Source organism: Hippocampus comes, unplaced genomic scaffold, assembly GCF_001891065.2.
Source record: "Hippocampus comes isolate QL1 unplaced genomic scaffold, H_comes_QL1_v1.1 scaffold62, whole genome shotgun sequence".
Classification (NCBI taxonomy): Eukaryota; Metazoa; Chordata; class Actinopteri; order Syngnathiformes; family Syngnathidae; genus Hippocampus; species Hippocampus comes.
This window is the reverse complement of record NW_017806062.1, coordinates 387,177-410,641: the sequence shown is the minus strand read 5'-3', so window position 1 is coordinate 410,641 and position 23,465 is coordinate 387,177. Positions and strand designations below refer to the sequence as shown.

General features: G+C 42.5%; 1 protein-coding gene and 1 long non-coding RNA gene across 3 annotated transcripts in view; one reads left to right on the top strand and one right to left on the bottom strand.

The window, feature by feature from the left end:
• LOC109529866 (A disintegrin and metalloproteinase with thrombospondin motifs 20) overlaps positions 1-23,180 on the top strand; it is a 94,625-nt gene extending 71,445 nt beyond the window's left edge. The window contains exons 29-39 of the mRNA XM_019893363.1: positions 9,094-9,261; positions 10,894-11,067; positions 12,850-13,020; positions 13,238-13,441; positions 14,337-14,466; positions 15,790-15,884; positions 15,960-16,054; positions 17,087-17,220; positions 18,940-19,031; positions 19,106-19,210; positions 19,837-23,180. Coding sequence (XP_019748922.1) covers positions 9,094-9,261; positions 10,894-11,067; positions 12,850-13,020; positions 13,238-13,441; positions 14,337-14,466; positions 15,790-15,884; positions 15,960-16,054; positions 17,087-17,220; positions 18,940-19,031; positions 19,106-19,210; positions 19,837-19,941 — 1,473 coding nt within the window. The 3' untranslated portion in view covers positions 19,942-23,180. The remainder of the gene's footprint in view (positions 1-9,093; positions 9,262-10,893; positions 11,068-12,849; positions 13,021-13,237; positions 13,442-14,336; positions 14,467-15,789; positions 15,885-15,959; positions 16,055-17,086; positions 17,221-18,939; positions 19,032-19,105; positions 19,211-19,836) is intronic.
• On the bottom strand, positions 445-6,679 carry LOC109529867 (uncharacterized). 2 transcript variants are annotated; one of them, XR_002170905.1, is made up of 3 exons: positions 6,358-6,679; positions 5,749-5,795; positions 445-3,079 (listed from the first exon to the last, which is right to left on the bottom strand). It is a non-coding gene; the product is annotated as an uncharacterized LOC109529867 (long non-coding RNA). The 2 variants fall into 2 exon arrangements; XR_002170904.1 differs by lacking the exon at positions 6,358-6,679 and having other exon boundaries at positions 5,749-5,813.
• Positions 23,181-23,465: the final 285 nt, after the last annotated feature.

Sequence of the window (23,465 nt, the reverse complement as noted above, 5' to 3'; positions counted from 1 at the left end):
ACTCTTCCTTTCCTTCCTTTATTAGGTCATAGCGTCATTTTTGAAGTAGCCTTACCTTGCGTGGGAGCCTTTTTTGTTTATTCTTCTCACCATGCTGTTTGTTACCTGTTATAAATTCAACGCAATAGCAGCCATCTGCAATTATTACTATTATAATGAATGATGGACTTTCAATATGCTAGTGTGGTTTGTAATCACATTTTCTTGCGCTACTCCATTTAGGCAATCATCTTCTGTTTTGATCATGCCCATAAATCGACGCTAGGTTTTATTTCAAATGATTTTTTGCTCACCCTAATTGGGTGTGACAGCTTCGGGTACTCATGTTGTTCTCGCCATCAAATTTGTCCAAAAGAAAAGACACAAAGCAATTGGGGTATTTATTGCACAGACAATAGAAAAGCAAAATGTCATGAGCGTGAATCAACTTGGAAGCAATCGGCAGTGTGTGTAGTGTTGGGCTTCCACGTGGGATCAATTGGCCAGGAAAATATCAATTTCAGTCATTTCGGGCTAGCTGGCTTCTAATAAAAACAGATCGCTTCCTGGTGAGCTGCGTTTCCATGGATGGTCTCACGGTAACTGAACTCATCCCAAATGAAATCCACATGCACAACGTTGACATATTTGACTTTAGCCCGAGGGTAGAGCATGCCACAAACCTGTCACACACACACACACACACACACTCACGCACACACACGTACACACCAGAGGAGTCCATTGCTCGTGACATCACTGGGCTCATGTTTCCTTCTCCTCTCGGCGTCCTTTTGCTTGTTTAATGTATTGTAGAGCTTTCATTTCAATCTGGGGGTGGGCAACCGTCATCCATTTTCCACTTTTGCTCATTTGAATGGAAGTGAAAGCCTTTATTGTCATTGTTTGGTTTACCAAATTGGGGTGAGCTGGAGCCTATACCAGAAAGGTGAAGGAGGTACACTCTGGACGATTCGCCAGCTAAACACATACAGACAAACAAACATTCACACTTAGCGTATTAGATGGGAAGACAAGAGATTGTATGGTGGCACTAAAGGGACAATATACATTGCGTAGGAAAATGCGCGTGTTGAGCTCAGCAGTGAGTCATGAGACACAAATGTAATGAAATATGTGTATAAATATGTAAGGAAATATGTGATCAATTCAAACCACAGGCATTGCTGATGAATGAGAGGAGGCAGGGCGTGAACCTCCTTCCGGGTTTCGGGTTCTCCTGATGGAACAAGAGAGGGTCCACAGCCCCTCTTTGACCAAGGTCACAAATGGACTGCTCTTCTTCAACGTCCGCCGTCACCTTTTAAACCCGCGAGTGCGCTTCATAAGCGTAAAAATTCACGTCTCAGACACAGCGGAGCTCGCATCCGGTCTTGTTCGAGCCTGTCCGTGCTTGCAAGTAGATGGGCGGGGGTCTTCGGACTTGTACTACATTTTTCTGAACTATCTCATGGCGACCAACTCATGTCCGTAACGGCTCGCTGAAAATCATAGCTCGGTACATACCTTAGTTTTAAGGTCACGTTCACTTTCGGGGCGGTAGGGGAACATATGTTTTCTGTAAACAGGAACAAATTTAGTGACATTTAAAATGAAACACAACATAATGCAACCCGCTACCTGTGAATTCGCCAATACATGAAAGGTGAAATACCATTTTTTTAGAGGTGTGACTATTAATCGATTAATCGATAACTAATAAGAGTGCCAAATTAATTGATGAATGATTTAGATGCCTTTTTTTCATGTAAAATAGTCCAAATGCCTAGAATTTCAGATTCTCAACAGTAAACATTATCGAATTTCTCTAGCGACGTGATTATCTTTGTATCCAATCAAAATAAAACATTTGATTTTACTTTGCAAAGAAATGATAACATTATTGCCGATTTTCTGACAGAAAAACAGTCACTGAAAGTAATGGAAATTTAAACGTGTTTTTCTTTGACGTGTCTCTTTGAAACGGAATTTTTGCAGACGTAGGCTGTCCAGTTTTACTGAGTCGGTCGGTGCCACCTTCATCTTCATTCGCCAAAAAAAAAAAAAAAAAAAAAAAAAAAAAAGCAGCCCTTCAGTTTAAAAATCAAGCTCATGGGTATGCATAATTGAGCAACGCTTAAGCCTGAATGAAAACTTCCATCCACCAGGAGGCCGAAAAAAGCTGTAAAAGGGAGACAGTTGGAATAGTTAAAGCACGGAAATAAACATCCTCGGGGTGTGCTGTCCCGCTATTGCAGCAGTTTGTTTTATTGTGTCCATGTTTTGAGAGCGGCGGGTCAATATCTTGAAGGTTTTCTAAGAACCGCTGCCTGAGTGGAAACACAGCTGGCTAGCGTTTAAGAAGGAAGACGAAATGTAGCTTTTTTTATTTTTATTTTTGTCGACGTCAAAGGTCAACCACTTTGTGTCGTTACCGCCAAACTCCTTCTCTCCGCGAGACATATGCTGTTTTGTGTAAGGATCTTTCGTTTACGTTTGTGTCGCATAGCCCGAAGGCGGGGAGGGGGTGGCGGGAAGCCCTCCGTGGAATGTTTAGTCCGGAACTGTGCTGTTTTGGCATTTCACTTTGACTTATGGCCACTTGGCATATCTCCTTCTGAGTGCTGTTGGCTGAAAAAGGAAACAGATTGAAAGAAATTGTACAACGCGTACTTGGACCGCAGTTCCTTGATAGCAGCGTCGTAGTCAAAGGGGTGGAAAAACCACAGACGACGTTGATAGAAACGACATTGGACTTGGACAGAACATCAGAAAACGTGACCGTCACATCTGAAAGTCATCAGCGCGTTTGTGTGGGAAGCAAGGCAAAAAAGCGTGTGTGTTTCACTTGCGCTTTGCTCTATACCATGTCCCAACTATGTCAGGATTTCACCTTATTTTGCTTCCAACACATCTGGCCGCAGAACACATCAAACGCCTCTCGATGTTTCCCGTGACAACATTCCTACCAGCTGCTTCCCCCGTCCGGTGTTGTTTTGACTCCTCGAGCTCCTTGCAAACGTGATCGGGATGTTCTGTGACTCTTTATCGTCCTCCCTCGCATCCCCGTCGGGTTTTATCGAGCCCAGGCGTGCTTGTACTGGTAGAAAACAAAAACAGACACCGGGTGGTTTGAATCGCTCTTCTCTTTTGATTCGGAGGACACGGCAGGCATGATGTATTAACCAGATACAGTGGAATCTCGAACGTGTAGTACGCAGATACAAGTTTAACCCTTTCATGCACCTTGTAACTGCATAACATGATAAGTTGTCCACTGTAGTGACCGCTATCCCTCAAAGAGTTAAATTCCAGGTCCAATCACAATTGGTGTAACCCCGATCCTCTTTTAAAAATAGTATGACTCTTCCCATCATCTTTTATTCAGATGTAACTTTCGGCTTTTCGCTGTCAAGGGTCGCACAGCAAGCATGTTTGTTTTCGCGCCAGATGTCGTTCCTGATATAAGCCACCCGTTTTTGTCGCTGCGTTTGGGGCCGGCAGTGGTTGGGAATTGGTGCACTGAATTAAAAAAAACGTGTTGTCTGCATGATACTGAGCAGCCGATCACATTTCATCAACATCACCATTTGAGATATTTACACCTGGAGGCCTTTTTACATAGTCAGGCACACATGCCCTTGGTGTAAAATAAAACAAAAAACAAAAAAAAAATGGAGCACCTTCATTTTCGAGCCGGGGCATGTCTAGATTACTGTTTTGGGGAAGTTGGTGCCTCACTGAATTGGACCTGGAGCTTTTTTTTTTCTTGCACACCCCGACGTGCTTTGGAGTAGGTCTAAATTGTGGCGCAGGTGGTGTGTCACGATTTTGGTGAATTTGTTCGAGATGCAAGCAGACAGATCAAGCGCTTCGGGCACATATGTGATGGATGTGATCATATTTCATTCATCAGTAAAACAATATGGTGCATCAAACCCTCTGAATCATTGTAGAAATCATTTTTAATATCGTCTTTAATATGTTTTTTAAAATCACTGCGACACAGCTCTTGGAAGGATATGATCAATGAAATATGGAAGTCGGTCTACAAATGCCTCCTTGGCAGCGGCCAACTTTACAATACATAATCAGCAAGTGGAGATCTTGCAGTTCTCTATGTAGGTAATTTGCGCGTGCTTGTACGGACTCCAATCAGTGTTTTATGCTTCTGTCGTGTAGATCGCGTGCCTCTCCTGCGCCGAGTTAAAAGTGAATCAAGGAAGCTGCTTTGATCGTCCAGGAATCAAGTTGCCTCTGTTCGCTCCCACAATGGCGCAAACCCATTTCTAACTTCGCTCTGCTGTGAAAATACCAAAAGAAAGAAAAACTCCACTCTTGTGCACAGTTAGACTGCACTTTGCACTATACTTTCTCCGGCATGAAAATATAGCCCCAAATGTTCCCAAAAAAGTCCGGTAGTTTATGCTAACACATCATGCGAAACACCATCGTCCGCTAACAGGAATTAGCAAAAATGTTGCCGAATTCTAAGCCTTGAAAACAACGACTTCTTTAACACACATGGCGGAACAATGCATACAAGCAGAGTTAAAAGTTCTCCCACGTCGCGCCCTTGACAAGACGTCAATGAGATTCCGACTCGAGACGCTCTCCCCCTTAGTCTAAACATGCACGTTGCCCCAAGGCTAGCTCACTTTTCGAAAATGTGTTCACCATTACCTTCGAGCCACCATCGTGATTGACACGTTCCCTTGACACTCACCTTTTCAGCGGTCGCCGTCTCCCCTAAAAGCCCCGACTAATGATAGCGTGCCATAGAAGGCAAGCCGTTAGTCTACAAAGCAGGAAAACCATCAGATCCCAATACAAAGGTTATCTTTGATGACACCGTCTGCTGTCTTTCGAAGATAAAAGTGTTGGAATGTGAAATTTGACGAGAAAGATTCTATTTTTAACCAAAGCTTTGTGGTCATAAGCAGGGGGGGAAAAAAATAAAGCACCCCCAAAAATTCCACTCTCACAACAATGTGGCGTGCTCACTATACTAAGTAGAGAAAAGAAATAAAAATATCTGTCTTATACAACATTTTTTTAGTCTTTTTTTCCCCAACTTTTTTTGTTGGGGTGGGGTAAAAGCTCGATAACCAACCTCAAACGGTTTAACCCATGCCAGTAATGTTTTGGAAGCAATCACATAATTTTCAGTTTATTTGGCTTAAAAACAATAAAGGACAGTCCAGTTACTGAGTGTCATCATTTTCCATTTGTTTGGTTTCTAACAGGCGTGGAAAACAGGGGCGGAGCCAGAAATTTTTCAGTGGGGTGGCACAACACAGTTGCGGTCGTGCGTCATTCTTTTTCCTACCTTCCACAGTCAGGCTTTCGTGAAATAAAATGAAATAAAATCCCACTTTCATTTGTATACTAATCTCTTCCAGACTGTTGATGCTAACAATAAACAGTTACTTCTCCGCCATGTTGTTTGCTCGCTCCAGTGCGAAAATAATGACTTTGATTGATGTTGACTCAAAGAATTAAATGTTCTTTACATAAAACAGATTTTAGAATTTGCAGTTGTTTATTTATTCTTGAAATATGCAGTTAGTATATATATAAAAAAAACTTGTAGCAGAGTATCAAGGGGGCAAAGGAATTTGCATCCATGTGAAAATGCCGGAAGGAAACCACAAATATCAAAATTTTCCCCTAATTGTGGGGGGTAGCCATAGAGGGCCATGGCCACCACTGTCCACCCTTTAGCTCCGCCCCTGGTGGAATGCTTTCTCATGCTTCTGATTGACTTACCTGAAGGCAGAAAATGAGTGGACGGGCTCATCTTTCAGTTGTCAGTCCTGCACAAAGATGTTGTCCCCCCCCCCCCCAAAAAAAAAAAAAAGAAGACAACCATGAATGTTAAACGACGCCGTAACAGACAACTCTCGATTAATTCTCGCCCATCTGTCTGGTTCGGCATTCAATTAAGTGATTTGCTGGGAGAACTGCGCAACTGTCAAATGTGGAATGTCACCCTGGATCGACTTAAAGCGAATAATTCCCATCTTCTCGCTCCATTATGGAGGAGAATAGCCGTTTTCCTTGGCTGCTATTCTGCTGGTTTTTGCACGGCGGATGAGTGATTCCACTTTAATCCCCGCGTGAATCGTTTCTCCCCATCCCCGGATTACGACAGATTTAAAGCGGCTAATCATGTGAAATTAATGGCCGCGACAACGTGGGAGGGCAAAAAGTATGTCAAGAGTGTTTCCCACATTTTTTTTTGCACTTTTCTCACGCATTCGTAGTGACATTTAAGACTTATTTTCATGTAAATTACAATTTCAACAGTGGCGGCGGAGTTCCGCTGTCTGTTGAGACATTGTGTTAGTAAGTAGAAATTGTGAAAGGGCGCCCTACCTGAGTGGGTGCTCTTGGGTCCCAAAGGTCAGCTGTTTATTGTCTGCCCCCCCCCCTTTTTTTTTTTTTTTGGTCTGAGAGTTTGAAGCGCTCCTGCGGTCCACTACACTTCACTGCACTATGTTGTGCTGTGCCAGCTCTCTGTGATGCACTAATGGCTGACATATGATGCGAGGGAGGAGCACATAGTCTTTACCTCCCCCCCACCTCCCCAACACACAGCACACACACACACACACACACACTCCTCCCCCTCCTCCTGCCATTAAAATGCAGATAAAGTTCAGCCATGGGAGCGTAGCCCGTATGGCTGCGATTTTCTTTCTTCCTTCCCTCTTTTTACGGCACCGAGGAGGGGCCTGCTCTTCTCTCTACACCCCCCCCCCCTCCCCACCCGCCTTCCACAAAAAGCAGTCTGAGGTGGTGGAGGGGAGTTATCTTTTTGTGTGTGTGCGTGCAACAGGGTATGCGAATCCGTCAGCTTTGATGTCGTGCGTCAGCTGAGGCTGCCCTGTGTTTAAAATACCTCGGTAATTACAATGTGTGTGATGCATGTGTGCGCTGTGTCACCCGTTAATGTCGCACTCACGGGGCGGCTCGTTTGGAAGCGCACTCAAAAGCAGAGGTGACAAAAGTAGTCAGGCTCTGATTTAAAAAATAGACGACAGTTGAAAAAAGAAAAGAAAAAGACTGGTCGAAGTATAAATACTGATTCAAATCCTTTAAAACAAGTCGTGCAAGCGTCCGCTGCGGTGGACAAGCCAAAAGTTGCAACGACTTGAGTCAAAGTTGTGAAAGTAATTTCATGTGCTTGCGTTTGTGGTTTTGTTCGTTCGATCACAACCCTCCGATAGTCATCACGTACACCCCAGAGCAGTCTCTCACCTTTTACCTTGTTACGCAAGTAAAGCACCTTACTCATAATGGGGTGTTATTATTACACTCAACGTTATTGGTTGAACGTTTTAGTTTTTTACAAGGCCACAGGATGGGAGACGATTGTTTTGGGTTTTTTTTTCCTTGGGGCGCTGCGTTTCTAGTAAATTGTTTTATTTTTATTTTTATTGCAAAGCTCCCCTATAACTTGCATAGTGCTCGTAATAGGGAAATAAAAAGCTAGCTGGTGTTGACTCTGTTGCCATCGCTTTGCTAATGTTGTGAACTAAATAACACAAAAAATGCTAAATCAGTTTATAACAAAAGATAAAAAAAATGTAGGCCATGGAATGGGAATATCTTGCTTCTCTGTATTTGGTGCATTGTTATTGTTCATGCCCGCGAGCTTATAAGAGCCCAAGATCTCAATCAATCAAGACCGTAGTTGACATTGTTTCACCATCCATGGTTGAAAAAAGTAACAAGCCTTTTTTTTTTTTGGTGGGGGCGGGCAACATAAGGAGAAGAAAGTACCAATTTCTTGATTCGGATATAGGCAATAAAAGTAAAAAGTTGTCCGAAAAACGAATACTCAAGTCTTGTACAAAATAGGAACTCCGGTCCTTGAGAGCCACGATCCTGCAGTCACAATCAGCTCCTCAGCAAGCCTGAGAGCCTTGAGAGCCTGATAGCGACCCCGATCATCTGAATCGGTTGTGTTGACGGAGGGAAACATCTAAAACATGCAATATGGCCGCCAGAGTTCCTATTTGTACTTTACTTGAGTACTGGCAGAGGTTTGACACCTGTGGCATTCGAGTCCTGACCATGCCGGCCGTATGGGTTCAGTTCCCACTCAGCGACGGTGTGAACGTGAATGCGAATGGTCGTCGTTGTCTATGTGCTCTCCGATTGACCAACAACCAATCCGGGGCGCCGTCTGCCTTTCGCTTGAAGTCGGCCGGAATGGGCTCCAACTCCCCGCAAGCAAGATAAGCCGTGTAGAAAAACGGATCATGGTAGCACAGATACAACTTGTGACAAGATCCTGGTTTTCCATGAGTGCTCTCGTCTTGTGTTGGATGTTACGCAACCTTCTGAGATCATCATTAGGGGACAAAGCAATATTATGCGCATGATCTGGACCGGAAAATACACCAAGGCAAAATGGCCTTCGCCGTGTCTCTTGAACCCTGTTTTGTAAAGGGGCACCCGGCGTAGTCGTCGGGCAGAAAATAGCCGACATCCTAATTGTTGTCTGGCCTCACGGGGGGGAGGAGGGTGGGGGGGGGGACTCATCCGTCATCCCTGGCACATTTTAGGGCTTTTATCGGCGTGTCTGCTTTGTAACCGTTTTGGTCGTCACTCTGGCGTTCCTGAAGTTCTTCAGGATTCTTTTATTGGTACCAGATGAACGTCTCGCCGTACGTCCATGTTTGGCTCGGCCACGCTGTCGTTTACAGGAGCCTCCTACAAGTCATTTGTTTTGTTTACAGGTTAAATAGCCGGACGCATTCCACGGGCGTGAGTGTTCCATTTGGGTTGTTTAGCGGAGATGATGTGTTTGCAGCACGCTCGCTTGGCCGTGAAATGCAGCGAGGAAGCCCCGGCCACCAAAAAACCGAGCATCCGTTCGTTTTGTCAAACACCCGTATTGACCTCAATGATTTGTAATTTTGGAATCGAGAATTATTAGGAGAATACAATAGAACTATCGTTTTGCCAAAATAGATTCTCTAGTAATCCAGAAAAGTTGAATTAGGGCTACCGGATTATGGATCTTACGGATCGTATTCAGCTTGCGTGTACTTTTCATGGATTCTGCTGATGATTCGATTTCTTTCTTTCTTTTTCCTGCAGTGTTCAGTGACTTGTGGGCGAGGCATCAAGCAGCGGGAGATCACCTGCATTGACCAGAACCAAACCAAAATAGAAGAGGAACACTGCGGTGCTCTTCCTCGCCCCCGGACCGAGAAGGCCTGTCGGGCCCGCCGGTGCCCCACGTGGAAAGCCACCAGATGGAGCACGGTATGGAGAATTATCCAATAATTCTCCTGTTTTTTTCTTTTCAAAAGTTGTTTGACCTTTAAAAAATTGAGATTGAACCGCAAAGTTGTGGGGCCTTCAAATTTCCAATGTTTTTTTTTTTTTTTTTTTTTTTTTGGTCACCTGTCTGATCCTTTTCCCGTATAAATCTTGACACGACAAAGGATTTCTACCAGTGCTTGTGCCTTTTAGGGCGAAATGATTTCAAACAGCCAAGCCAAAAAAGGTACACGAATCTGTCCCCGTTGACCTTTTTTTTTTCTTCTTCTTCTTCTTTTTGGGGGAGGATATCACAAGTGTCATAGCAGCCTGAACAAGAATGCTGTGTCACGGGTTTATCTTCCAAGAACAAGTAAACACTGTGATGGCCCATAGACAGAATGCATGTGGGCTATTTTTCTCCCCACCTCATCATGCACACGTTAAAGTCTCCACAAAGACCCCCCCACCCCCGCCCCTTCAAGTCAAATAACTAAAATCCCCAAAGATCCATTTACGCCCTCCACTCCCCACGCTTTATGGGTCTCCTCCTTCTCTTTTTTTTTCAATGTTGTGTCGTTCTGGAAGCAATCATCGTCCTCTGAAAACCACCGCCGAGCATGAAGTCACGAGCATGCGGACGTACGTAGGCGATAGTTCGAGATCTTCAAGTCCATGCATGTGGCCCCCTTTGAAACCCGCGCACCAACCGGTCGTCCTCTCGATGACCTCTCTTTAAAGCGGTGGCATGATGATCCGATCCTTCAACTGTGTTTACTGGATTTGTTACGCTTAGCCAACGGTCTGTTGTTCATTTTAGATGGCCGATAGCGGAACAATAACAGCATTTCTGTATCAACCCGTTCCACTGTTATTATCAATAGTGTGTAACTAGGCGAGGGACATTAAGAACTCATTGGAACTGAACAAAACGTGTTGGCTCACTATTTGGCAAGTTCAAGCTAATGCTGCTATGTGGCAGTTGTACCATGTGACGTCTCCCAGCCAATCAGTGAAGCCAGGTGCTAATTGTTACGAAGGAGAAAAAAAATACATGTAATAAAGTAAATCCCCGCCCTCAGTATGCAGGTACGCATTTTAAAGAACGTATATGGCTCCGCAAGCTGCGACCGACTGTTTTTGTAGACGGGCGTATAGCTCAGGAGCTTGAAAGCAAGTGAAAGAAATACAAATCCTCATAAGAAATGTGATAATAATGCTCGCCAATGTTTCATTTGACATGTCTCGTTTTTGGGCCGTGATTCACGTCAGTTCATTTGGTGCAACTGCTCTCCGAGGGGTGATTGCATCTGTGTTAACTGCAGACTAACGAGCAGATCTAACCTGATGCAGGTGTTAGTTTTGGGGAATGGAAATTTACAGGGGCAAGTCCGTATTTTTTTTTTGCTTGGTCTAAAAAAAAAATGTAGCTGTTACTGACCACAGACATTTCTTTCTTAATTCCTTTTAGTCTCTCTTAAAGCCAAAAAGTTGCCATTTGATACACCTTGAAAATCAAGCAACCGAATGAACATCCTCTGAGATTGCTGATTCCAGATTTTTGGGCAGGGGTTTGTAGAAATATTCCACGGCTTGACTTTGACAATCTGACGCATACTTTTTTTGGCTCGTCAGTGCTCGGTCACATGCGGAGTGGGACTCCAGAGCCGGGGCGTCTACTGCAGGCTCAAAGGCAGCGGAAAGGTCAGAGAAGATCTATGTGAGGCTCCATCACGGCCCGCCGTCATCCAGCGGTGCCAAGCTGCAGAATGCACCCATTACACTTGGGTCGCCGCCGCATGGAAAGAAGTGAGAAGGAATTGTTTTTCGTCTTTGTGTTTGGGATACATTTCAAAGCATTTTAGGTTCATGAAACCCTTTGGAATGATACAGCCTTCCATCGTGTTTCAGATTTTTTTTTTTGTTTGTTTTTTTAAACACAATGCAGGCAAATCTGAATTTAGAGTTGCGTGGCTTCGGGTTGCTACCACATTTGTGCCACAACATTCCGAGCATGCTAAGCTAGATGAGCGTTTTGTTTTTTGATGGACGTTTGAGTTTGTTTGTCTTTTCATTTCTTAGTTTGTTAGTTCTGAAGTTATCTTGTTCCTCGGTTATCGGGATTATTTCTTAGTTATTTAGTTAGCTAGCTAGCTAGCTAGCTATACAGGTAGTTAAATTGCCTGTTAGTTTATTGCTTTTTTTAGTAAGGAGCATATTCTCTACAAGTGCCATTCCCTTAGTTTTTCATATCTTCAACCAACATCCTTGTTCACTACCGCCTGCTGCTATGCAGATGTCGACATGTTCCATGGGATGTTGTTTTATTGCCCCTTTATTTGTAACATTAAAGAGACAACCTGAAGGCTCGCTTTCTCTCTCTCACTGCTGATGCCTTCTCGGGTACACATCGTTTTTTTAAATGACATACAAAGCAGACTGCCTTTTATTCCGTTTCCACACTTGGCTGTAGTTTCAAGCTTAGCTTTTCATCCACCCTCGTCGCTGTCATGTGGCTTTGTCCTCCAATGGCAAGGCATAAAGCAGGATCACCATGCAAGGACTCTCAGACCTCTCAAGATGCCTGAGCACGTTTCCTTGAAAACCAGAAACGTTTTTTTTTTACCGGGAAGTCAGTCACAAAAAAAATCCTTCAGACATGGTGCTTAAATACCGAGACTGTAGTAGGTATGTGAACTCTGCAGGCAAAACATATTGTGAACGCCGCTATTCAACGGGTATTGGGACCAAGCCCTGCTGTGATTAGCGAAAATGTGTGACTAATTGGACGCCACCACCACCCCACACACAAAGTGGGTTTGTAATACCCGAGACATGCCACAAGATGGCAGCAAAATACTTGAAACAGAGAGGATCATAAAGCATCAACACCTTAAATTATTCAACACAATCTTCATATAAGATAAGATAAGATAAGAAACCCTTTAATAGTCTTGCAATGGAGAAATTCCCAATTCACAGCAGCAAAGTTATGAATGGAAGAAGTAGAACAACATATGAGGTTCATCAATAGTGTTAGGTAGCATACAAGCTCAGTAACTGGTGTGAAGTTACCCATGGGCAAACCAATATGTGCACTAGCACTTTATGCAATTGATTGAAGTTTTTAAACTTAAAATGACACGCACCTTTTGGCATTCACACACAATAACAAATGCACGGGATTACAGGCAAACTTTATCAGCAAAGTCTACTCCACGGAGTATTTGTTGATGTATCAGGAGAACAGCAAAGCTGGTCATCCCAGAAGCCAAAGCACCTCATGAATTAAACCGAACAACATCAATATTCTATAACATGGTCCCAAAGTCAGACTTTTTATACGAAGGATATGTTTGAGAAAAAAAAAATCTGTACAGTAGTGAATTTGCGAATGTCCATGATCCATAAATTAGCAGGACTTTGCTGTTTATATATATTCAAAACCAGCGGACAGCGATTGCTTTTCACAATTTCACATTTATGGTCATGTAAACGCTCTTATAAATCATCATCATGTGAAGTCCCAACATTACCCCCTGCTCTGTCAGCCCGTCTCTCTCTCTCAGCACTCCTTCTGTTTACTTGCAGTGTAACGCCACCTGTGGAGGCGGCGTGAGGAGCAGGGAAGTGGACTGCATGGGCCCGTCGATGACGCCAGCACAGGCGGATTACTGTGAGCCGTCGTCCCGACCTCCGTCACGTCAGCCGTGCCAAAAAGCTCCGTGTCGCCACGTGTGGACCGCAGGGGACTGGTCGCAGGTTTGAAATTGAACACAGAAAGCACAGTGCGCTTCTCTACATGGCGCCACAGTCCAAAACACGCATGTTAGGTTGATTGTCGACTCTAAATTGTTCTAAAGTGTGAATGTCAATGAGCATTTGTCAATCATGTGTACCCAGAAATAATACGGAGGAAGCCGGTATTGCCACATCATGCTAACGACCTCTTTACTTGCTGTCAACCTGTGTGGATCAGTGCTCAGCCAGCTGTGGAGTCGGCTACCAGCAGCGTGCGGTGGCCTGCTCCGCAACACCCACGTCTCAGACCTTACATCTTTATGCCGCCCAATCGCCCGCCACCGGTACCCGCTGCCCAGAGCCCCGTCCTCAGAGCACCAGGCCATGCCTCCTCAAAGACTGCCCGCAGGCCTCCTACTGGAAAGTCGGGCCTTGGAGCAAGGTGAGCAAGCTGAGAAAGTCGGTTGGTTGTGTCGCAGGCAAGTTAGTTACTTAACATTCTTTACTACCGACTTACTTACTTACAATTGATAGTTTGTTGGTTCATCAGTTTCTTCCTTGTTGGTGAGTTTGTTATTTAGTTAGTTGTTTTTTTAGCTAGCTAGCTAGCTATGTGCTCTACTTCCATTATTAGTGTATTAGGCAGTTGGTTAGTTCGTCAATTTGTTGGTTTCTTACCTGATCTTAAAAATTACTTTCTTAGGAACTTACTGTATTTACTCACTAAATGATGTGCTCTACTATTAGTTTCCTTGGTTTGTTGCTTCGTCAGTTGGTTGGTTGTTATTTATTTAGTCACCTAGCTTCTTGGGTAGCTTGCGAGTTTGTTTGTTAGTTTGTTTGTCAACTTATCATACTTATTTACAGTACTTAATTATCTACATGCTTTCCTACAGTTTGCCCATCTGTAGCTCGGTTTGTTGGTTTCTTATCGGTTAGTTCGTGAGTGAGGTTGTTGGTTTCTTTAGTTTCATGTTGGTTTTTAGTTACTTCGATTGTTTGGTTCTCATTTTGATCCTTCAAGTTATGTCACGTCTTCAATATTTTTTAAATGTGTTTGCTTGCTCCGTAGCTATTTAGTTCATAATTTGTTAATCTATGTGGTTCCTCCTAATTTAATCGTTGGATGATATAAATAATTTTGTCATGGATTTCGACAACTTTGTAATGTTGGGCTGTACGCCATGTGCAGATGATGTCATTTCGTAATTTTCATGAAATCAAAGTCAGACACGGTTACAATTATTGCCACATAAAGTTGCCACGTATGCTGTGGGGCTAATGAAGTCTGATTCTATTGTATTCTAGTTAATCACCAATAAATGTTTGGATCCCAGTGCTCTCAGACATGCGGGGCAGGAGTGATGGAGCGCAGCGTGGAGTGTGTAACCTCCAAAGGAGCAGCGTCCAAGCAGTGCCGCCCCTCAGACAGACCAGAATCTCAAGCTGCGTGTCAAGATGGAGAATGTACGTAAAACATCCCCTCCACTCCCTCGCAGACATGATACCAAATTGACTGTGTTGTGTATGTTAGCCATCACCGTATCTGATTGTGTTTATGGAAACGCAACGGGGTTTTCCCTTTTCGCTTCATTTTAACGCATTAGCTAAAACGCCGTCTCTTGACTTGATTACCTCATGGTAGGATAAATGAGCAGTCAGTGGTACTTTACAAACTCTCCGCACGGTCGAGCCTATCAAAACGCCGCCTTCATTGTGAACTTGCGAGCTCTTCACAAGTCGGCAGCGGGCCAGACTTTGCGCGTTTGCCCGGTCGGCCTCTGCCAAGCCGATCCGTGGCGGAATTAAAACGATATGCTCGGACTAGAGCCAGTACTGCGGTCAAATATTAATGCTAATCAGCACGATATGGCCACTGAGGGACTCCGAGCAAACAAGAGCAGGCAACACACATCATGAAACGTTTATTATAACAGCTCTCCATTTAAGGAAACATTAATTCATCATAGGGGTGTTTTCTTTAGTTGTGTTCATCTTTTCATTCCATCACGAAGCATTTTATTCAAATGACTCACAACCTCCTCTGACATGAACCAAACTGCAGGATAGTGTTCTCAAGCCAGAGCAAGAACTGTAATGCTTTTTAATGTTATACCCAAATTGAAGTTGTACTCGTACTGCATGATCTCTGTTTTATCTTGAGCATATTGTTGTTCTGTGCCAAAGCAAGAACCCAACAGATTGGGGTTTTTTTTTTATGTTTGTTTGTTCTGGTCCCTTATTTTTTTCCCCCCGAGCTGTGCGTGTTAGTGTAGTAATGCTTTCTGTTGTTCATTTACTGTTCTAGCTTTCATGGATTATTGCTATTATTATTATTATTATTATTATTATTATTATTATTATTATTATTATTATTATTATTATTATTATTATTATTATTATTATTATTATTGTAATTAAAGAAAGACCTCTACTTTTTGGATCATTATCCACAAGATACGGTACTTGAGTTCGCCGAGGTCTGATCTCATATCAGTATGATTCTTTTCAGTGCTATAGTCATTTTTCTTTAAGGCTACATTTCTCGATATGTTTCTTGATTCTTTTTTTTTTTAATCCTATCCCGCACAAGATGGTTGTGATGACTCGGGTGGGCTTTGAGTTGAGCGCTATTTCTTTTACTCAACAATAAAAGAAAGAGCCCTATTATTTGCTCAGTGCCAGTTATGGATGCCTTTGTTATCAGCTGGTGTGTGCTCGTAAAACTCCACCAACACGCACGAAGATGCACTAAAACGACCTCCCCTTCCTCCTTATGTTTCCCCCAAGGCCAGTTATTCAGCTCGTGTCGGGACGTCCAGATGCAACAGGGCGTCAGGATGGACGGAGAATATTACCTCAAAGTCAAGTCCCGCATCCTGCAGGTCCGTTTGACGTCTTCACATATTTTGTGAGTCTGTGTCTCCACATGGGCTCATCTGCTCTTTCTTCTTCTGCAGATTTACTGCGCGGAAATGCAAAGCGATTTCCCGAAGGAATACGTGACACTGCGCAGCGGCCAGACGGACAATTACTCGGAAGTGTACGGCTACAGGTACGGATGGATGAACTCAATTCGGCTTTATGGGCGTCGTCAAGTTAAAATGATTGTCCTATTAAATAATAGAACCTGATTTCAACTAATGTAGTTATTATAATTTGATATAGAAATGTAAAGCCTAATAGATTACTATCCAATGTATTTTTTTCGGTCTTTTAGGCAAATGTTGGTACAACTTTGTCATGAAGATAAGAAAGACAAGAAAACCTTTATTTGTCTCACAATGGAGAAATTCCCAATTTACAGCAGCAAAAATCTGAAAGGGAGAAGCAGAAGAATGAAAAGTATCAAAATAAATATAAATATAAAATATATTTATAAATGTATATTTTTATAAAGAAATAAATTTATTTAAATTTATTAATTTAATAACAAAAATACATTTATTTAAAAAATATATAAATATAAGCATATTAAAAGTGAAATGCATTTACATAAATGAAAGCATTTCCAGTGATATGTGGCTTAGCAGATGCAAGGAAGAAGTGCACTGAAAAATTTAATACAGCATGTGCAGTATTCATAATTTGTACTTTCACGCTCATTGAAAGGTTCAAGCAGTGAACTAATAATTACGCTTGAAACAATATGATCGGAAACAATGAACACTGAGCATTAAAAACTGACTTAACTGCACTTATCATTTGTAGTCATAATAACTGGGCATTACTCTCCATTTGAATCTTTCATATTTTTACTTAATACGTAAAATTTGCCTCGTAAAATAAAATTAAAGATGATCTTGTTCCAGAGTTTGAGATCAACCGCTACATTGAGCACAGAGAATGCGATTGTCCTGCACATGGCACAGTAAGTCGTCGACAGAAGCCAAACACAAAATCAGAATGGCCCATTCAACATCCGACATTCTGAACATCACAGGAATAATACGCCCTACTAGAATGAAAGAAATCACTTTCAACATCGGGCCTCTGCTGATGTTGACCGCAAGGGAGGGAAAATGCTCACTTTTCAACCGATTGTCACCCAAATGCGCGCTAAGCTTTGGTTGTCTCGTCCACAAAGGCTGCTGAACCCCTTCGAATGCCCCTACGATGGCAGCCGAAGACAGGACTGCAACTGCAGGAACGACTACAGTGCGGCGGGGTACACCCTCTTCCACAAGGTCCGCCTGGACCTGAGCGCCCTGAGGATACTGAGTGAGTCAATGACTGAGTGGTTGCACGTCTGCCGCAGCAAGACCACACATGGGCTCCGCAGTGCGTCATCACGGATCGTTTTCTCAAAATCCCCTTTACACCCCCCCCCAAAAAAAAAAAAAATCGAGCTAATGACCTTCAGTGCACAAGCTGATTGCAAACACGTCGGAAGGGATCCACGTATGCATGTGCAGGCGCGCGCCCACTAGTGATATCATGACAACCACGAGATGTCAGAGGATGCAGCCGCGCATACGCTCGCATCACCATCGGAATACCGGCGCATAGAACACCCTCAGGCTGCATGGCACCGCTCATTGCTCAAGTCAACTCCACTATCCCGACACGATTGGAGGATTAGCATGCGTGTGGAGAAGCTACGCCGTTCTCTTCATCCCAACGGCACATGTTCTCATCTCCCCCTTGCATGGTACTCATTTGGATTTGGCAGCTTGAAAAGAGCGGAGAGAGAGAGAAAGAGAGTCAATGAGTTCAAGATGAAGGCTAACGAGATTCTGTGCCCCAGGTTGTTATTTCTGACGAAAATTACTGGCACGCACGTCTTAGTCAATTAATATTGAATTGATTGATTTAGTCCTTAGGTGTATACAAGGTGGCGGTGGTGGTCCAGTGGTTAGCGCGTCAACCTCACAGTGCAGAGGTACCGGGTTCAATTCCAGCTCCGGCCTCCCTGTGTGGAGTTTGCATGTCCTCCCCGGGCCTGCGTGGGTTTTCTCCGGGGAATCCGGTTTCCTCCCACATTCCAAAAACATGCATGGCAGGCTGATTGAACACTCTAAACTGTCCCTAGGTGTGAGTGTGAGCGTGGATGGTTGTTCGTCTCTGTGTGCCCTGTGATTGGCTGGAAACCGGTTCAGGGTGTCCCCCGCCTACTGCCCAAAGATGGCTGGGATAGGCTCCAGCACCCCCCGCGACCCTTGTGAGGATAAAGCCGTTCAGAAAATGCATGGATGGATGGATGTTACTCAAAACCTCATGACACTGAGCGACATTGCACACGCTACTTCTGATTGCATCACAGCAAGGTTTGAGAGGAGCTTCAGTTGTTGCACAAGCAACAGCCAGTAACAAACTTGCAATGGTCATGCTCTTTGTGTTAAACAAAACAGGGGTCACCACACGTAACAATTGGCGCTAGGCATGATGGGAAGTTACCCAATACTGAAGTAGTTATTTCACTGTGTAAATATTTACTTTTACTTAAGTAAGCATTTGCAGCACTACTTTTTACTTATACTCGAAACATTTTCCCCTTAAGTAACGCTACCCTTACTTGAGTACAGTTTTTGGCTACTCTGCGCAACTCTGGTCAAATTTGACCCGTTTTTACATCAAATGACCAAGCTCAAAATTTCAACCTTTCATCCTGTCATTTGGTGGCATTTCCTAAAGTGATCCTAAATACACAACAGTAAAAAGATTCATAAATGTCATTATTCTGGATAGGTGTGACAGTTTGTGTACACTAAGGCTTCAAATTTGACCCATCGACTAAAACGGATCAGAGATTTACCAGCGTGTGTTAATGTAAGAAAAATGGTCTCTCCAGCACATTTTGCACAGCTTCCTGTAGAAGGATGCAACTTTTTGCTTTGCAGGGGACTGAGAATCATCATGGATACTAAACATAAGGAATAAAAAAAGTGTCCGTGAGTTCTGCACGATTCTAATGACATTTTCATCTTTGCTGATTTTCAGTCACTGACCTGCGCTTCTCCCACACTCCTGTTGGTCGACCTGTGCCCTTTGCCACAGCGGGCGATTGTTACAGCGCCGCCAAGTGTCCACAGGTTGGTGAAACAATTCCGGATACTCTCCTCGTTGCCTTGTCGGGCAAAGATGAGTGACTTGTGGATACTCGCAGGGCCAGTTCAGCATCAATCTGATTGGCACTGGGCTCAGAGTGGCCGAGGCCACCAAATGGACATCTCAGGGCAATTACGTTTCTGTCAAGGTCCACAGGTCTGAGGTAAGGCACTTTTATACAATGTCTTTGAAATATGTCGAAAACGATGGAGGGAGTTTGGGGGCTCTTCTTGGCCACTGGGTGAGAAACATGTAGTCGTGGTACAGATTGATGCAAAACATTTCAATACAAGACAACCAAGACAAAAAATAAGTAAATAAAAATATTTGGGTCTTAAATTTGATTTTTCTTCCTGAATAATGACTCTTAACTGTTTAAAACACTGTTCGGGGTTCTTAAAAAAATGCCACAAACGCAATAAACATTTTTTGTATTTAAAAAAAAAAAAAAAATGGTCTACAATCCCTATGTGCTGAATTAAACAAATATCTATCCATCCATCCATTTTCCACCGCTTATCCGGGGTCGGGTCGCGGGGGCAGCAGCTTTAGGAGGGAAGCCCAGACTTCCCTCTCCCCAGCCACTTCTTCGAGCTCTTCCTGGCGGATCCCGAGGCGTTCCCATGCCAAACAAATATCTCTGGTTTCTATTTCGAAAATGTTGTATAGTTGTTTGTCATTTTTGTTTGATTTCAATCCAAGACGCCGAAGAAGAAGTGCCAGTGACATTTATGTTGTTGCGTCCTCCCCCATTTTGCCCGCTTCTCTTTGTCCCACTCGACTCTGTAGGACGGGACAAGAATCTATGGCCGTTGCGGTGGTTTCTGTGGGAAGTGCATTCCTCAGGCGCACAGCGGGCTCCTCCTTCAGGTCCAAAATTTGCACGGACGTTAATTGGTAAGACGCCATGGACATCTGAGTGTGTGTAGCAAAACCGTCCCGTCTTCACCAAAACATGTGGTGACTCCGGGTTTGTGTTACGGTGCCTTCAAAGTCGAACTGTCGATATTTGAAATGATGAATGATAATCAAAGATGCCGGCCGGACACTGTTATGTGAGATACAAAGGCACACAATCCTTCAATGACTCACTGGGAATGCAACCAAATGAGGACATTTTTACTTTTGTTCTGTTTCGGTGATGTTATTTTCCTTGACAGAATATTGCAGAAGCAAATGTCTTCAAGGGAAAAAAAAAAATCAATATTCGGCCAATTATGCATGTTTCTCGTGACTTGTTTGCCCGTATTGCAAAAAATGCAGCAAGAGTCAGTCGCCTAGCTTGACCTAGCCTTTCCTGTCTTTGTTTTGTAAGATATGTTGTTTTACAGCCTGTTTTAGCTTGTCTCTGCTCACCATAGCGTAAACTAACAAAGCTTTGTTTGTTTTTTTTTTTTTTTTGATTGCATCCTTTCATTTAATTTAAGTTTCATTTTTACAAGTCTGAGTTTAGGCTAGTTTCTCTCCATTAGTTCTCTGCGTGTTTTAGCTTACCTCAGATAACCTTAGCTTTACCTAGCCTCGCCTGGCATTCCTTTAGTTTCACTAAGTGCCTTTTACTTTGTCCACGCTAACCTTAATTTAAAATAACCTTCTGTAGTTTGGCTCATTTTATTTTAGCTAATCTTACTTGAACCAACTGTATTGCCTCATTGTTAGTTCATCCCGACCTGTTTTAGCTCAACTCAGCTTGCTTCATGCCGTTTATCTTTGTTTAGTGTTAGCTAAACTTCATTGAAGATTGTCACTCCAAGTTTTGTGAAGTAGTTTAGCTCATTTTATACAATCTTAGCTTAACCTAGCATAGCCTCAGTGTGTTGGTTCTTCTCAGCCTGTTTTAGGGCGTGTTCGGAAATATGCTAGCTTCTCTTTGCATGATCTTCTCTTAAATCAGTCTGCTTTAGTTTGTCAAGTACCTTTTTCTAACCTAGCCTTTCTTCTCTCAGTTTATCTTTTCTTAGTCTGTGAATGTTTGCTGAAACAAGCTCGAATAGACTAAAGTTGCCAATTCTTAGCTTCAAGTAGATTCTCTTTGCCGTGTTTAACCTTGTTGTAATGAATCTCAGCCTTTTTTTTTTTTTTGTCTTGTTTCGGCTTCATTAATCCTAAACGTGTTAGTTCATTTTGGTATATTTTTTACATGATATTATTTTAGCAAGATTAGCATTTCTTTCCCTCACTTCACTTTATCTTGGTGTCTTAGCGGAATGAAACAATCTTCAATCGGCAAAGCTTGACTAATATTAGCTTAATTTAACCGCTGTTTGCTTAGTTTATCTTATCTTATATCAACCTGTTTCAGATTGTCTCAGTTATTTTTACCTTGGTATATGTTAGATGATCTTATTTTCGTCACTGTTCTCGCATCTTTGTTCATAGTAGTGTATGATGTCTTAGACAAGCTAAAGCAGGCTCATTTTATCTTAACCTAATCTAGCTAGCCAAGTTTTGCTTTGCTTACTGCAAAAATGAGAAGATTTGGGATCAAGTTGCCCGACTGACTGATCTGGCTTCGTGACTAAAATGTCCTCTTTTTTTTCGTCATTTCCACAACAATTTCCCTGTTCAAACTCCACGTCAAAGGTGCTGCAATTACTTAAATACATCACTAACAACATCAAATCATCTCTTTAACAGTTGACCTATCTTACTGATGCACTCGAGCTCTTGGGAAAACATACTGAATAGTTTTAATCTTTGTCTAATTTCCTCTCAAAAGTACTCAACAGTGACTTGTCGATGGCTTTTTAAAACACTCGTGTCTGGTTTTTGTCTTGAATGATGTCATGTTCTCTCACACACGCACGTTTAATGTTACCTGCATCCCGTAACTCCGCTTATTTATGTTTGACCATATTTATTCCAGAACCTTCGATGCAGCAGCCATCAGGTTGTTTGTTGATGCATCTGTTGTTGTCGTTGTTTGTAGCAAATAACCACTAATCACCTGAATGGTGCTCGTCAAGACTACTAGAATGATTACCTCGCAATTACTGGCCGTCAGTGTTTGGCTTACAAAGACAGGATGTAGCTGCAAAGTTTATCGGATTTGCACTCGATGGGCAAAAGTTGTGGGACTGTCAATGAGAGGTTGTTGATATGTCCCAAATCGTGTTTTACAAAAATCACACATTTACTTTCTCCCATGTTAAATCTGTGCTTGTTTAGTTCAACGCAAAATTATTATTCTGTTATATTGTATGGCAAGAGGTTGATACACAGCAGGTTCATTGTACCTTCTGCCATTTAGTGGGAGAGCATTTGATTGTTCTGGTTGTCACTATACATTGCTGGTATAGATACATGAGCAATTATTTTGTAGTGCCAGGTAAAAATTTTAGGACTAATTCAGTTGGATATTTCACACATCGGGGGTGGGAATAACTGAATTACACAACCTTAACTAATCATCAGTACATTTTGAGAATTAGACTTCTGATAGTTGTATCATGTTGTTGAAACAAGCATCTATTTTATTTTATTTTCACTAACTGTGTGTCCCATTACTTTTGTCCGAGCAGTGTATCGCTCGCTGCAAGGATTGTTACGACCCGCATTGTGCAGCCTAACCCGATTTAAAAAAAAAAAAAAAAAAGCTTTAACCAAAGTTAGAGGTTAGATGAACATTTGTTATTGTTGTTATCATACAAAGCAACTTGTATTGGTTGAATTAAAAATAATTGAAATGAATATAACAAAAAAAAAAATCAATGAGCAGCTAAAAAAATCTTCATTCATATCGATGAAGGCCAACTGTGCTATGAGGTCTGTATCAGAAAATGTAAAAAAAATACTTGACGCACTATGTGCCAAACATTTTTGTAGAGATGTAAGCTTGTTCTTTGTAATAACCGTGAAGAGTTGTAACTTATGTGTTGTTATATGTAATATTCATACTTGAACCGCGTGCTCAATACAGTTTGAAAGATGGACTGCCTGCCTCTTTATCCAAAGATTTTTTTTTTTAATGAATGCTAATATTACCTATACAGTATGTACAGTACACTTTGTAGCTTGTATAAAAATAAACGATTTACTATGGTGCTTTGTTATTAATCGTACCAATACTGTATGTCATGCCACTACTAACGCTTTTGGAAAATAAGGAATAAAAAATAATGAAATGAAAGACCTTCATTTGTGGGGGTTTTTTTTTGTTGTTTTTTTTTGCACAACCACGACACAGGTGCATCAGTTACGACACTTGACAGATTTTTCCCTGCACTTCAAGCGCTTTTAACTTTCCATTGGCAATTTTAGAGGTCTTTTTTTTCTGCACCGATAGTTTATTTGATGACACAAGCATCCTCACTCGTGACTGATGCATCAAGACGTGTATAGAAAAACACAAATCCAAAATATGGAAAAAAGAATTGACCAACCCCCCCCCCCAGCAAATAATTGAATCTGCGATTATC